Source organism: Barbatula barbatula, assembly GCF_947034865.1.
Source record: "Barbatula barbatula genome assembly, chromosome: 11".
Taxonomy (NCBI): domain Eukaryota; kingdom Metazoa; phylum Chordata; class Actinopteri; order Cypriniformes; family Nemacheilidae; genus Barbatula; species Barbatula barbatula.
The window spans coordinates 9,053,183-9,069,780 of record NC_136774.1 but is presented as its reverse complement, the minus strand read 5'-3'; the positions used below and the strand labels follow the sequence as shown (position 1 = coordinate 9,069,780).

The following is a 16,598-nucleotide window of genomic DNA, read 5'->3' as shown; positions in this document are numbered from 1 at the left end:
CAAGTAAACTTGCACTACAAATACAGTGATTGTAATACATCTGATACCATAGTATTTGATATATACTGTTGTACTGAAAGATCAGCACACTTAAAACCCCAAGAAGTTGACTTTGAGTAAACTAATTTCCTCAATTTGTTTAACTTGAATAAGTGTGTGTTTTGTATCATCATGGAAAATGTCTAAAAACATAATATTAGCTCTAAAGGCTTTCAGGGCTCACAAAGGTTTCCATGTTAGTTCCAAGATCATACCTCCAGTACAGCCACCTGGTCTCCATGATGCATGATGGTAATGCGGTAAGCTTGTGCTGTATCCGGCCCGGGTTGGACCTCGCTCCCTCTGAGCTGAACCGTATACTGAGGGGTCTCTTCTGACTCCTCATCCCGACACATCTTCAGCATCCCGTCCTCCACCCGGCACCAGAGACTCTGCCACTGACAGTTCATCAGCACGTTCATGAAACCTGCTGAAGAGAGACCGGAATTGTAAACCCCATTGCCCAACTAAAGGTACTAAAGGTAAGGGATGGTAATATGAACCAACTCTTGCAAGCGTAAACCAATAAACTAGTTTTGCGGTTTTGCTTTTAAGTTATTTACCGAAACACATAAAGCAGACACGAACATATGCGTCCAATCAGTGAGCTCGCATTTTCAATAACAAACCATTACAAAAAACTCCCGCGAGTGGAAAGATGGAACCACTTGGAGACGTTTTAACCCACCTATCTAATTTCCAATCAAACCAGTTCCAGCTTCCAGTCTTTTCTGAAACCGTTTGCGTACTTTTTTGAAAGCTCAGAAGCGCTTTGTCTACATGAAAAAAAATCAGCTTCCATAAACACTGAGCTGCGATCGAATACCAGTATATATTCACCAATCTGTTTACAAACCGAACGTCTGAGGTCATTCCTGTGGTTGTCACCCCGGTGTCAAAGGTGACAATCAAATCTCACAGGAATCCGTCCACAGACAATGGTGCAGTGTTAAACACCCGGCCTGTGTCCTGTGCGGCATGCAGTGAATTTAGTCTCTGATGAATGACACAAAAACACTCGCGAGCGGAACAATGCCACAGTTGTGCTATAATAGTCTATTGCTGTGCATGGGGTTATATAGAGCAAGATATCAGTAGTTTCCCAACATACAATCACATTGCAGGTTTTATTTATAGACGGTTTCAGCTGCAACTTCACAAAACAAAATGTTTAAGTGACCCGAACGTAACTTCCGGTAGACCTACACAAAGAATAAATAACTGTTAATTTAATACAATTCATGTACAATAAAATATCAATACAACTTAAATATCAAATAAATTGATCTATTATAACCAAAGACGGGGAAGTAACTTTAGGCCAGGCTGTTGCGTACGATGAAACCGTATATAGACAGGTCGATGTGTTCTTGCCTCAAAATGTTCTTCATCCAATGTGCATTGCTTGCATGAGCACCACAGCTTACCGTTTTGAAGCACACGTGTGTACGAAGGCTTCAACAACCAAAGCCCTCTGCAGTGAATACTGAATATTTAAACATGACATTTTCATAGGAAGTGTGTGTGCTCACCTGTGTTTTTGTCTTTGCTCTCCACAATGCTTGCTGCAGAGGGGAGACTGGAGATTTTTTCATCATCTGAATCCGTATGGAGGACTGAACTTGACTAGAGAGAGACAAAGAGAGTCAGTCTCTTGTTGACAAATTTACGTAAGATTAAATACAAGATTGAGCTAATAGGTTTAAGTGTACGGCAACAGAAAATTCAATAAAGTGATTATCAAATAGACTTTATGGAAAACTGGTCGACAGATTAATGTGAAAGTTCACACAAAAATGAAACCTTTCTTTCTTCAGCAGAACACAAAATAAGATATTTCGAAGAAAGTTTGTAACCGAACCGAACGCCGTCACCCATTCGCTTCTATTGTATGGACACTAAACGAATGGGTGCCGTCGCTGTTCGGTTACCAACCTTCTTTAAAATATCTACTTTTGTGTTTTGCAGAAGGAAGTCATACAGGTTCAAATGACATATGTTGAAGAAAATGATGACAGAATTTTCATTTTTGTGTGAACTGTCCCTTTAAGAACTTAAAATCATTCATATTAATGTTGTTCCTCTCATCTTCTCTTCATCACATTGATAACAAATGTAGGAGGAGTAAATAGTATTGTGTCAGTGTGTGTGTGTGCGCTTCTGGAAAACCGTAAATTTAGCCATGAAGACAGTAATACTTGATTTTTTTTATCTTGTGGCGGAACTTTTTTGCTTCCCGTGAGGAAAACAACGAAAATAATCATTCTAAATTATGTATATTTGAAAATGCCAAACGATTTCTATGAAGGCTGTTTTGAGGTAGAGTAAAGAGAAAAGGAATAAATAGTTTGAGCAGTATAAACGTCATGATGTCTGTTGAAAGTCAAAGTGTGTGTGTGTGTGTGTGTGTGTGTTACCCTGCAAGACTCCAGCCTTTCACTCTTTAGTGTCAATGAAGAGCTTTGAGATTCAGGCTCGTAATAAGAGGAACCGCTCACTTCTTCGATAATCTACAAATGAGACATCAACAGACAGACATCATAAATAGAAAACAAGATAACTTAGTTGTGTTTTTTATTACATTGTGTTGGTTAGCTGTATTTTTTTAGTTATGACTTAATTTAAAACAAAACAAATGCAGTTTGATTGATATTAGTTGCAATGCACAATAAAAAAATGAATAAATTCATTTTGGAACCAAACTCTTCAAACAGTACATATACAGTTGCAGCTAGACAGAGGCTAAGTTTGTGTCAATGTAAGTCAGGTTTAAAGAAGTTATCCAGTGTTCAGACCTTTCTCCACTCCTCAGCTTGTGTGCTGCTCTGGAAGCCCATGATGAGAGTGTCTGCACCGGACACCACTTTCAGCTCATACTGCATCTTTTTACTATGCTTGGATTTGTAGACCACGTAGCAACCCGTCAGGTTGAGATCCAGCAGTGGATGAAGGTCTTTAGCACATTTAAAACACTGCCAAGAAAAATAACATCATACAAACAAACCAAAAAGTTCAAATAAATACTTCGATCTTAAAATGTACCCCATATCATGTGGCCAATATTTGTTGTTGTTGTGATAATACATGAAAAGCGTTTCAAATCTTTTCTAGTCACTTTCAAGCTGGTACTTGGGTTGGGATGTCACCTTACCAAAAGTGAGTTGTGCTTAACAATAAAGAGCTGTCGGGTCCACTGGCCCAGCCACTTCTTCCTCCAGAGGTATCCACAGATGCGTGACTCCGGCACGGGTCTTAAGCAGGGTTGAGAGGAGCTCCAGTGGATGTAGTGAGCTCTGTCCTTCACAAACTCTTCATCGTCCTCCTCACCATACGACTCGTAGTGACTGCTGTCTGAGTCTACTTTTTCTGAGCCGGAGACACGAGGGACTATAAAGGTTTTAGACTTGCATTTGGACATCAGCTGCTCTTATATAAAATTTTATAATATAAATTACTGCAATTTAATGTTTAAAAGAAAAAAATAGAAAAGAAACATATGTGTATTTATTTCAGATGGCCAATTACAGCTATTTACTTGCAGTCCTTTACATATAAGTTTTAATGGTTGAATGCTGAATAAGAGTTGAATGTGCCGGCTCGAATTTGAGTATAACAATGTAAATAAAGACTTTTTCGGTATAAAAAAGAATTATTTTGTTAATTCATAATTCATTTATTTTCCTGAATAAAAAATGTCTTATCCAAAGAGCACCGATCCATGGACTATAAACCCCAGTAGCATTGCGCTGCATTTTTGTATGTAAAGATTTTTTTGATATTTCTGTTTTGTATTTGCCTAATACATGTTTTGTTTTAAACAAGTTTCTGACATTCATAAAATATTTGTGTTTTTACGACAGGTAGGTGGTCTAATAAATAATATTATTTATTTATTTAAAGATGATTGTACATCTATTATATTTACATAAAATGCTGCTTTATGTAAACAATTGACATATTTATACCTCATATAATGAAAGTATAAGCACCAGAAAACGTTAAATAATTCTAAATAAAAAAGAATGAAAGTGGACAAAGTTTAAGAAGTTCTTAATAATATATCTTTGCAAAACCCATCTACAAACATCTGCCTTGAGTTTGCTTTATGAATTTGAATATCGATGCTGTTCTTCTGAAACCTCTTATCTCCATCTTTGTTTTTTTGCCATTATCAATTATTATAACTCACCTTTATGTTTGTCACTGGGTTTTGCAAATATCTAACCAATAAAAAGTGTTTAAAAAGCGCTTGTCCACTTTGACATCACTGTATTTAATTATTTAAAAAGTGTGATTTTTCCATTTCCTGAAAAACTGTGAATTTGTACATCCGAGGTTTCAACAGGACAGCGGCAGACGTGTTTGTTTCATTGAAACTGGTGTTTGTTCTGACCTGCAGACTGACTTTCCGGCACAAATGGCTCTGCCTCTTCATAACAGTCCTCGTCCTCTAAACACGGAGGGTGTGAGGGAATAGCAGGACTAACCGACTAAAAACACACACAAACAAAAGCAAAACGTATTCTTAGAATGAGGCCACCATTGGTTGGAAAAATATTATTAAATGCAAGACCAAAAAAGCCTTGAAATTCAGCGTTATACACGGCCCAGGCCAAAGTCTAGTTTAAACTCATTTTTAATCCATGCACTGTGAAGTACGCGCAGCCCATATCTGGATCCTGATCAATCAAACACATTCACATGAGCTGCTCAAGGCAAACCACACATACTAGAATGATGACAACAAAGGCGATCTGAACCTGCAAGTTTTACGTTCATTTCTTTCAATCCTGAGTTTAAAAACATCTCTACGTTCAGAGAAAGTCGCAGAGCGAGACAGTATGTTTTTAGCTGTGTGAAGGGTCAGTTGGTTCATGTGTTTATGATGGTGGTGCAGATGGTTGTGGAGGAACACAGCTGAAGGACAATGGCTGTGGTCTGCACTGGGGTCAGTAATTTGTAGTCGGGCGCTGAGGGCAGAAGAGCAACAAGAGTGCAACTAAAACAAAGGTTTCTGGGAGTTCAAAACAAGAAGACAAAAGCAGAGCGCATAGGGTGATTTTTTAGGTCTTGGGTCCAGTATCGTTCACGTTGAGGTCATTGAACTTCAATGCATCAGACTTGACAGAATTTTAATGTTCAAAAGAAAAGAAGAGGAAATGTATTGACGTAACCTTCTGGAAAGAACTGATTATCTGTGGCGTGCCACCGATTCCAATAGATGATCATTTTAACTCGACCTACTGTTTTTTAAGAAAGAGTGGAACAATTTTTATGTAATGCTTCAAAAAAGAAATGTGAATGAGAATCTTTCAGTATCATATTTTTGTTATTTGACCTTTTTAAATGAGCTTCTTGACTATTTCTAGGCAGTTAATGTACAACGTTATGCCTTACCAGTATCATTTGTATGAGTACTAGCAGAACGTATCAGATTTACATGTTGTGAAACAATTTTAAAGATATAAAACTTCTTATACAAAACACAAGAAAGATATTTGGAAGAATGTCAGTAACCGAGCAAATTTCTTCATTGACTCCAACAGTATTTATTTTCCCTACTACAGCACTAAATGGGGGAGGACATCTGTTTTGTTACTGACATTCTTCACAATAGCTTCCTTTCTGTCTAACAGAACAAAGACATTTATACAGGTTTGAAACAATCCGAGCTGGCTTTTAGTCTAAGTTCACTTTTTGTTTATTTAAAAACTAAACAATACAGTTTTTATATTCGATTGACGATGAAACATAAATTTATTTTCGTACATTTCACCAAATTTCAGAGAAAAAGTCCATTAATCTATTTCTAACACGGAATATGTTCTATGTGGTAAGGTGGGTGTGTAACTCAATTTTAGAAGGTTAATGAATTTAGTTCTTAGCGTTCCTTCTCTTTATTCGGAGCATATTTTCATTCTTTCCGTTTACCCCTCTCGCTCTTGGGGGAGGTGTGGATGTGTATGAGCTCAGTGTGTTCAGCGCTGGAGATCAGATACATATCTTTGAATGTTTGAATGGAAGATGAAAGGAGCTTTTGTGTGTCTGTGAGTGTGTGAAAAAGAGGGATGTAGAGCCAGAGAAAGATCTTAATGCAAGGCTGAAAAACATTTGTGGGGTGATGGGATAATACGCAGAAAGTGTTAATCGGTTGAGGATCAAAATGTACGTTTATCAGCGAGTAGAACCTTGAAGAATCCTTTAACAATGATCCACAATGTTGTACTTTAGCAAAGGACTCTTCAACCAGGTCTCTTCTTTAAAGGGACAGTTCATTTACACCCCCTTGTAATTGTAAGCCTGTATGACTTTCTTTATTCTGCAGAACACAAAATAAGATATTTTGAAGAATGTCGGTAACCGAACCGTGGCGGCACCCATTGACTTGCATTGGTTTTGTGTTCGTACAATAGAATCTATGGGTACTGCCAACGGTTACATTCTTCAAAATAGCTTCATAAGTTAGAAAGTCGTACAGGTCTGAAAAGACAAGAGGGTGAGTAAACAGAGTTTTCATTTTTGGGTGAACTATCCCTTTAAGGTCTTAAAGAATGTAGAAATGTGATTTGCACAATGACCATTTCTCAGAGAGCTAGAAGTCTGTGAAAAAAAATCATTTTTAATAGAGAAAAAGAGTTTTGGGGATGCTCGGCGGAGACAGACGCAGGACCTGTACTCTTGCTCAGGCTGAAAAAAATACACACTACACATTTCAACCAATCTTAGCCGACCCAACGATCTACCTCACATGAACTATGATAAAACCTTATAGAAACCTCTTCTGCCGTCATCGCACACAGAGAACTTACAGCCACACTGAGACGTGATTTGTGCAGGTCATTTCAACCCTGTCAAACCGAGCTTACTTAGTAACCTCATGAAGTGCAGGAGGAATCTAAAAGCTTGTAAAATCCCCCCACACACGCCATTTTACTGACCCACATGTTCACACAGAAACCAAGCTTACGTAAGGACCACAGAACTGAATGAAAAAGGGCCCCTATCTCAAAGGACCTTTTAGAGAAACTCAAGGAACAGCTACAGGTGTGCAGAGGTGACCGAGAAACATCTGCATCAGAGTGTGTGCGTTTCCAAAACCGTACAACGGTACACCATTGTTACCATACTCATGTACATGATCAATCCATGGTCTACGTACATGCATACCCATGGGACCAGGTCTGTCTGGTTGGCATGGAAACGCCAGGAATGTGCCGTAACGGGTGACCTCATCCCTCCCACACCTCCCAGGAGATCCTCCTTGCACCCTCCGACTTCCTTCCCATGTGTGTGGTTGTCCTATCAGTCCATCTCTATATCACTCCATCACTGTCCATCTATCACGTAGACGACGATAATTATCCTCCCTAACGTCCACATCCTCTTCGCTCCAGCCCTTCGAGCCAATTGCGTCGCAACGCTGGGTCATCGAGCTGGGCCTCCCGCTTAAACATGGCATTTCCTGTCAAAGATATGGCCCTCCTCCCCACTTCCTCCACCTCAAAAAAAGCTTTTGATTTTGGATTGTGGAATTGGGGGACTTCCCATTGACTTTAATTGTTGATGAGAAAAGCCCAAGATGGGTTTTTAGTAGATAGCAAAGGCATCCGAGTACAAGAAAACGGAGCAAAAAAAGACAGTGATGTCATTACAAAAACATCTCAAGTTGAAAACGTTTTTCACTTAACACAAAAAAATTGGTAATTTTTAGCAGTTATTCTCTGTGGAAGTTAAATAAGCAAAATAAAAATACTGTCGTGAAAAAAATAAGAGACCATTTCAAAGACCCTTTTCAGCTTTTCTGAAAGTACTTTTTATAGGTATGTGTTTAGGTAAAATTATCATTTAGGTTTCAGTCTGTGAACTACTAACAATATTTATTTCAAATTTAAAAACAATATATGTTTATATTTGCATTTATTTGCAGAAAATGAAAACTGGAGATATAACAGAAAAACAGAAAAGATGCTCTGTATATTTTTAGACCTTAAATACTGCAAGATACTTCACATTTACTTTCAAGTAAAACAGCAGTTATACTTGTACAAAAGTTCAATTGTATGTGATAAACATTTTTATCACAGACTTTATGTCCTTCCTGATGTTTGATTTTGTTGAAATTCAACAGACACAGAACTGCAATGGTCACACAATACATCTAGAAATGCTGATTAAATGAAAATTTGGAAAGGTCTCTTAATTTTTTTCGCGACTCTTTATTATATTTACTTCAAATACATATTGTGGTTAATGTAATTTATGTCTAGACATCACGTGTATGTGTGTGTCATAAGCAAATATTAAGCATTATGTACATTTTCATTAAAAGACATTGGACTTGTTAAATAGAATTGTTTTTCAATGGTTGTTGTTGTTGAAGCTTAGCAGACATGGTCGATAAAAAATGTTTGTTGTATAAACAAGAGCTGTGTGAAGATTCTATGAATGTGTTGAACAACATAACACCAAAACGGGTTTCAAAACAACATTAAGGTGAGTAAAGGAATTACAATTTAATTTAATTTAGTCTCAATTCAGAGCACATAGGAATTTCACTTTAGGATTCTGGATTTATATTTATTCATTATGAGTCAACAGAGGTTAATCAAATGGGTTAAAGGAGGAAAGCATGCGACAGATGCACAAACAAACGCAACATAAATCTCACACTCTCCATATAACGTTCTTACTTTCCTACACAGAACCTAGTTAACTGTAATCTAATCATAACTTAAAGTCCACATTCATTAAATTTAACCCTTTATACTTTTGGTAGTGTACCAGTTTTGTGGTGAACAATTCATCCGTGCAAGTCATTCCACAAAAAAAGGTTATCATCTCTAAACCTCTCTGATCAGTTCGCCATCCGTTAGTTTGCTGCCAGCTCCATTTCTGAACGCCTACTTTTGTAGATTTAATGAATTCACAGTGGAATAAAACAAGCAACACCTAAAAAAAACAGTTTTTGTTAAACCTAGTAACTTTGTATTAGCACCTAATGTAGTGCACCTAATGCTCTTTTATGACATATCGCTTATTGCTCCTCTAACTCTTTGTAAGTCGATTTAGATAAAAGATGTAAATTTACTCTAAAATACTCTAAAGATAAAAGATGCCATAAAGGAAAGTTTTTTGTCTGAATGGTTCCATAATCGGCCTTTAACATCCACAAGTGTGTGGCTCCACCCCAAAATAACACCATTGATCGAGCCAATGTCCCTGTTTGAGGCCGGTTGGGATATCAAACAGAATTCCCCAAAACACAACGAACTGATTGTGCTTCCTTAATAGCAATGCGTGAGTTTCCATCATGGTTATTCCTCCAGCGCTGCAAGTCTTCTTTAGCCCTTCCCGTCACTGTTGTGTGCATGTGGTTGGCCGCTTAAAAATCTTTGATTCTGAAGAAGGATTTGACCTTTGACCTCCTGCCTCGCACCACCCTTGGGTGAGATGAGGGGGAAAGACCGCAGTGAGGGTGATCTGAAGCTGGGAGGCTCTCATCAGGCGCCCACAACACAAGCCCGAAGCCCTGGGCCCCGCAACCGCCAGTGTGCAGCCGGCTGATCTGCTCTGTTATTATGGCCACTGAACTAGTGTCGCTTAAAATACACTTCACAGCGCGAGAGTACACACTGTAGCGTGCTGTACAATATACATTACAAGACCATCAAACACTAGTGTTCTTATGCCAGTCCAAACACACACTATAATGTTTAAATAGTACGTGTATTACACACATATATATATATATATATATATATATATATATATATATATATATCATTCATGTTTTTAACCAAATGTTGTATGCTAAACTAGATATTTGTAAAATGTTGTTCACCTGAAAGGCTGTACACTAAATAGAATATTTCTATTCAAACCTATTTTCCTCTATGATAAAATGATATAGCTGAATATATATAAATCCATATAAATACAAATACATATATACAAAGTACAAAGATTTAAATATTATGAGAAATGTTGGGTAAAAGCAGCAAAAACATAGTGATAGTCACTTGTTATAGTTCCTTATCGAGTTACCGAACAACTGCCAATTTATTTACTTACATGTTTACTCACATTTGGCGCTTGGCATGTGTTACTCACTACAGCACTGCAGAAACCTCTAAAATTATACAATAGTGAGTGATAAGCCACACCAGTGGTAACTTGAAAATTATATTAATACATTCTGTTCCCTTTCTCTAACAAACAATGAAACTGTTTTGGATTTGTTTGCACATAGTGGTGGTTGATTTCTGTGCCTAAAGGAAGTGTCGTTATCTTTGTTTTTCACCATGAAACAGCAAAAAACTGGAATGCTATCTTTTGATAACTTCTTGTCCTCACATACACAAATATAGACACAGACCTTGAGGCACAGTTGTGTGTGCTATTATTCGTCTGTAATCCTCCAAAGATGCAAAATTCAAACAGCACCCCCACATACACAAACCCCACTGCATTCCTGTGAATGGATGGTCTGTTCCAATGATATTAAAAGGCACATTTGTTAGATTTTCGCATTACAATATCCACAAACCACTAGCACATTTTTTCTCCACTTGTGCATTTACATTATCCCAAATGTTTTCAACAATGTTTGAATCTAGAGAACCAAGGTTACGGCCCTCCATATTGCACTTTTTTTGAATAATGTTTGTTTATGAATCGTATCCAAATGTGTTCATCTAGACAGCCAGTTTGGATTCCATGTTGATTTTATGTATTGTATGTTCCATGCAAAATGATAATCTCACCAATTGGTTGAGGCAATATAAACCTGAACATCTATGAGACTACTTAGAGGTCATACAATGTAAGTACCTGTCTGGTAGTCTCACCAGGTAAGTTTTATTAAATGGATATTACAGTGGCAATGAGTCTTGAACTCACGGCAGGTTGCAGCCATTCAGTAGAGGAGGCCGAAAGAGCTTCTTCTGTCAAATCCGCTTCAGCAGTGGTGCTTTCCCTGAGATCACCGGGGCTCCCGGAGGGACAGTTCATAATCATGTACTCCGCATCTTCAGCTAAATAAAACACACACATCAAACTTGATGCATCAAACTTCAGGCCATTTTTACGTTTTTATTTTTCATTTTAAGTACTTTTCGGCCAAATAGTTTAACCAACTCAATTTAAACAAAAATGTCACATATTTGCTTTAACCAACATTTTAATACAAGTAAATTCCTGAATTTGGTAAACTACAGATATAGTCCGTCCAATTTATTTAAATGAATAACCAATTTTTAAATCAATTAAAAAACGTTTATTTCACTTTGTTATACTGTTGAATTATTACATACCACACATAAGAGACACCGAAACATTGCTCAAGTAACTGTTCAAACTGTTTGTGCGTATGTACTTTCAATGGTAGCAACAATGCCTCATGCACTTATGGTTACGGTCAACAAACATCATTCATTAAAGAATAACTCTGAAAACAACAGGCAACTAACAATGACAACAACAGCATAAATAAAGCCAGAACACTCTCAACTAGTATTAACAGGATAATAATCTTAGATGCTGCAGTGCATTCTGGGAACTTTCAAACCCTTGTTTTATTTTCAATTGTTAGGACAAACACTGGGGGCAGTTTCCCAGGAAGGGATTAATACTAGTCCTAGACTAAAATAAAAGCTGTCCAGACTGAAAACAACTTGCACTGACATACATTAAAATACTTCAGTGCCATTGTGTTGAAAATGCACACAAGTAATGTTTTTATGTTTGTAAAAAACTACTTAAATGTCCTAGTTTAACTTGGCCTTAGTCCTGGTTTTAACTAATCCCTGTCTGGGAAACCACCCTATAAAGGAACATTTCACCAAAAAATGAAAATTCTGTCATCATTTACTCACTCTCAAGTTGTTGAAAACAAAGGAAGATATTTGGAAGAATGTCAGCTATTTTCAATTCTAGGACATCATTGACTACCATAGTAGAACATGTTTAAATGGTACTCAAGGGTGCCCCAGAACTGTTTGCTTTCCTAAATGCTTGAAAATGACTAATTTTGTGTTCAATCTACAATAATATTTTCTACTATGGTACTATAAATTATCATTGCTAACATTCTTCCAAATACATTGCCCGTCCAAAAGAAGTCACCACTTGGGCAGTGCTATGATCTGGGGTTGCTGTAGTTGGTCACATCTAGGTTCAGCAACGTTCTGTGCCCAAGAGGTCAGCTGACTACCTGAATATACTGAATGACCAGGTTATTCCATCAATGGATTCCTTCCCTGATGGCACACGCATATTCCAACATGATAATGCCTGGATTCATCGGGCTCAAATTGTGAAAGAGTGGTTCAGGGTGAATGAGATTGGCCACTCCAAACCTTAACCCCACTGAGAATCAATGAGATGAGCTGGAGAAGACTTTGCGCATCGGTCCGACTCTCCCATCATCAATAAAAGATCTTGGGGAAAAATAAATGCAAGTCTGCACGGGAATAAATGTTGTGACATTGCAGAAGCTTATCCAAACGATGCCACGGCAAATGCATGCCATAATCAAAGCTAAAGGCGGTTCCAAAACAATATATGTGGGAAAAGAGTGTATAACTTTTTTTCATGGGTAAACAAAGACATTTATACAGGTTTGGAACAACTTAAAGACGAGTAAATGATGACAGAATTTTCATTTTTGGGTGAACTGTCCCTTTAAGTATTTAAGTCAAGTCAACAAAATAATCTTTGTAAGCAACAAGATGACACCTAACTCTATTTCATATAAACACGATAATAAAATAAAAATCTCACCTAAAATAATCTCAATTTAAGTTAAAATTTATGTCCTTTGTTAAAAGAACATAACTATAGGTGGCCAGCGTGAACTATGCTGGCACACAGACATCAGTCATAAATATAGCTTTAAAGGTATATTAGTGAGAGACAAGACAGAAAACGGTCACATAAATAACATTCGAAAAACCTTGGTGCAAGAAGCCTTGTCTAACATTATAAGGAAAAAGTGTAGAATATGTCCTCTTTAAAAAGATGATAAAAAAAGCCATAGAGTAAATATTCCGGCAGTTCCCAAAAACCATACACTCTGTGAACAGCATCTCTGTATCCACTATGATGCTGCACAGTCCAAACTTGGCTCTGTCCCACAGACATGAGGTCAGTCAGGACGACACACATTTCCAACAGAGGAATTTACGAGCCAGAGAGAATGAGGGAAGTGGCGGACTTTGAATTTAACATCTGTCCCTAATAACCTGTCCATGACCCTGAACTGACTCCTCTATACACGACCGTCCTGCAAATGCCTTCTGTTTAGCTAACAGCTGAAGAATCTGTGCACCTGCAGGTCAATATGAAGTGCGTTCACATGACACATCTACAATTTCTACATGATTCGAAACATTTATAACCTCTGGCAAACTCAATCATGTTAGAGAATAAATCAGTGTTTATAAGAGCTATGGTGCAGTTATAGTTTTTGTAAAGTATAAAGCATAAAATATTTGACCAGACAGCATATAATGTATATACTAGCTCATCAAACGGCAAAAAGTTCAATTAAAAACATGCACGAAAATGCAGAACATACATTTTGTAGATTTAGTAAAGTTCTTGTATTGAGACTTTCTATATTTAACATCAAATATCATTTCATCAAGTATTGCTTTAATTGTTGGTGTATGTAAACATACGGTAGACATAATAATATAATAACTGTAAATATATACTATTTGTGAAAACCCAACTAAACCCAGTCATTTTTTATGATTTACTGTTTTCTACATAAAATCATCCTACATAATGTAAAGAACATTCTGCCGAAATATAATCCTGATATCTTTAATATCGACGAGTAAGGTCTTGTCAAAGCTTGAAATCAATTTTTGAGAATTCGATTGAGACTTTACCCTGGATTTCACAGACACGATCACATATATTGGACACACAGATGAGAATGAAGCGGTTACCTGGTGTGTCCTTGTTGTCCTGCAGTTTACATAGCAGCTCTGAGATGGATTTCTTCTGGACCTGAGCAATATAGCTGAGATTTTCACTGTCCAGAACCAGCAGGAACGCCTGGAGGTCCGACACCAGCCGGGCCAGCACTATAAACATTAAAAAAGAAAGAAAGGGAAGCCTTAAATGATAAATATGCCTAAATGCATATGAAGGATAAATACATACAACCACGTCAGAAATTATGAATATAAACCAAACATAAATGATCCCGAATGTACTTAAAGGTATAGCTCACGCAAAAACAAACATTCTGTCATTATTTATTCCCCCTCATGTCATTTCAAACCTGTATGACGCAAAAGAAGATATTTTGGAAACCAAATGACATTTGCCCCCATTGACTTCCATTGCATGGACAAAACCACAGAGACATTTCTCAAAATATCTTGTGTTCCACATTAGAAAGATTCATATATCGGTTTTGAATCGCATGACTTTCTCAGCTAATGCAATGTGTTCTGTATTTTACATTGTTCATCATAAACTGACTTTGTACCAAAGTGCATTCGTGTAGCTAACCCGTTCTATTTATTAGGCATCACAAACAAACAAAACATGCGCCTGTGACAACACTGTGATATGTGCGGCCTTCAAGAGTCATTTTGTATGTGTATTCATATTTTTGCTTATCCCGAATGGCTGAAATGGACACAAGCTTGACGGTTGAAGGTGTGATATCTGGTGACTGGAGAAGGACAAGAGGCCTGTATCTGTTTTATAATGTTTTCAAGTGAGGCCTGCTCTCTGTCGGCCCTTATTATGTTGCCTCCAGACAAACAGACCACTGTTTAAACCCTTACCACAGCAAACATACAGAGACACACACACTGTGTACATTACACACATACACACCATCAGTGGGCCTTTGTTAATGCAGTCAATTCCCCCCTCTCTCACATACTATTTCCCCCCCCCCTTCTCTATCTGCTGGTTTCTCAAAGTCTGATTCATTATTGCTGTTATTACTTTCACTCATATATTTGGCTTAAGAATCTTAAACCTCAAGCCCTCAAACACTTCAGCACTTCAGACAGTAACTCTGTTCTAAACCTTTTTTTAAATCCAGTCTTACTGTTTCTAATTTGTCCACGTTTTTAGTCTGTTACGGTTTGGGGCAAAAAAAACATCCAATTTCCCCTCAACGTCCTTGAAGACAAGAGGTAAAACATAATGTCAAAAAGTCCAACATCACAGCATTAAGATTTCCTTTAAAGGCTCAACAAGCCAGCTGTTGTGATCGAGCTGAAAAGAACTTTGTAAGAAACCACAGAAGGACCTGCGTGAAGCTTATAAAGCAAAACTGATGTTTCAAAACTTACTCGAGGGTCCGGTGTGTGAAATTTAGCAGCATCGAGTAGTGAGGTGCGAATTGCAACTAACGGATTCCTCACTTTTGAAGCACTACGGTGGCTGACACAGGACTAAGATGTCGTGCAGGTTTTCGCTTCTTTGCTGAAGGAGATAACGTATTTACGAAACGTTATCTGAAGATGCAGGTTTGTCCGTTTAGGGATACTGTAGAAACCACATGGAGAATTCCATGTAAGGGGACCCGCGGTGTATGTACATTGTGTAAGGTCTTTATACACCTCTGAACACATAGTAACAGGATCACATACCGCTTTGTCCAATAAAAACCTGGACCAAGACTCCGACTAGTATCAGCGCAAATCAAGATTTTGCATTGTGATGAAAACAGCGGGACCTTTAAAAGGTCCAATAACATCTTCCTGTTTAAATAAAATAAAAATACATCAAGACAGGAACTTTATAGGTACTTTTAAACCATTACATGAGTTCTTTAACTTGTAATGACAAATTCATAAACATACATTTATGTTTCTCTTCAAAATTGAAGTAAAATTGGTGAGCCAGTTATTTGATTCTTTGTTATCTTGTTTGTTTCCTTCTGCTAATACAAAAAGTCTTGTTTCTTGTCTCCTATTTGTTCTTCATCAAAAATCACTCCAGAAGAACAGCGCCCAGATCAAACGCTCTCCAATACCACTGTTCTCTGGTACATCAGAGAGAAAAGGAAAGTGAAAACGTGGCTTCTTATCTGACACTGCGCTTTTATCGTTTGCCAGAGGCACATTGTGTTGAACGAAAAAGATCCTGTTTCAAAGACGGTGCCTCTAACTTTTCTTCTTAAGAATCATATCTTTGAGACAAACAGTCAAACAATGGAACATCAGTAGCTTTGACTATCAAATCTCTTTGGAAAAATATATTTTTTGTGTTCTCCCTAGAAATTTGAGTTGTCCAAAGCAAGTCCACCTAGATCTGAGCATCTCAATTGTGCCCCATTCTATTCTCATCAGGGTGCAGTGGTTGTTTAGAGCTCCAGCTGTGGAGTAAACATCTGCCTTCCCATGGGTTTAAACAGGGTCATGGGTGAATACTGGTAGACATTTGACCATGGCTCTGCAACACTGCTTTCAAAAACAAGAAAGAAGCCAGGAGAATCCAGTAAATCTCACCACAATAATGAATTGTGGCTACCTACTTATGATGGAGGATCCCGTTCAAGACTATAAAAAACATTGACTGAG

At 37.6% G+C, this 16,598-nt stretch overlaps 1 protein-coding gene across 6 annotated transcripts in view; it reads right to left on the bottom strand.

Moving 5' to 3' along the window:
* LOC306900181 (actin filament-associated protein 1-like 2) overlaps window positions 1-16,598 on the bottom strand; it is a 31,236-nt gene that overhangs the window by 7,090 nt on the left and 7,548 nt on the right. For 3 of the 6 annotated variants that reach the window (XR_013787273.1, XR_013787275.1, XM_079466938.1), the window contains exons 2-9: window positions 13,995-14,132; window positions 10,939-11,072; window positions 4,433-4,529; window positions 3,191-3,405; window positions 2,835-3,011; window positions 2,457-2,549; window positions 1,572-1,665; window positions 255-469 (exon numbers count right to left, since the gene is read on the bottom strand). Coding sequence is in view for 3 of the 6 variants with exons in the window: in XM_079466938.1 (XP_079323064.1) it covers window positions 255-469; window positions 1,572-1,665; window positions 2,457-2,549; window positions 2,835-3,011; window positions 3,191-3,405; window positions 4,433-4,529; window positions 10,939-11,072; window positions 13,995-14,132 (1,163 nt within the window). In the remaining 3 variants the exon portion in view is untranslated. The remainder of the gene's footprint in view (window positions 1-254; window positions 470-1,571; window positions 1,666-2,456; window positions 2,550-2,834; window positions 3,012-3,190; window positions 3,406-4,432; window positions 4,530-10,938; window positions 11,073-13,994; window positions 14,133-16,598) is intronic. The other 3 variants (XR_013787274.1, XM_079466939.1, XM_079466940.1) reach the window with 1 other exon arrangement.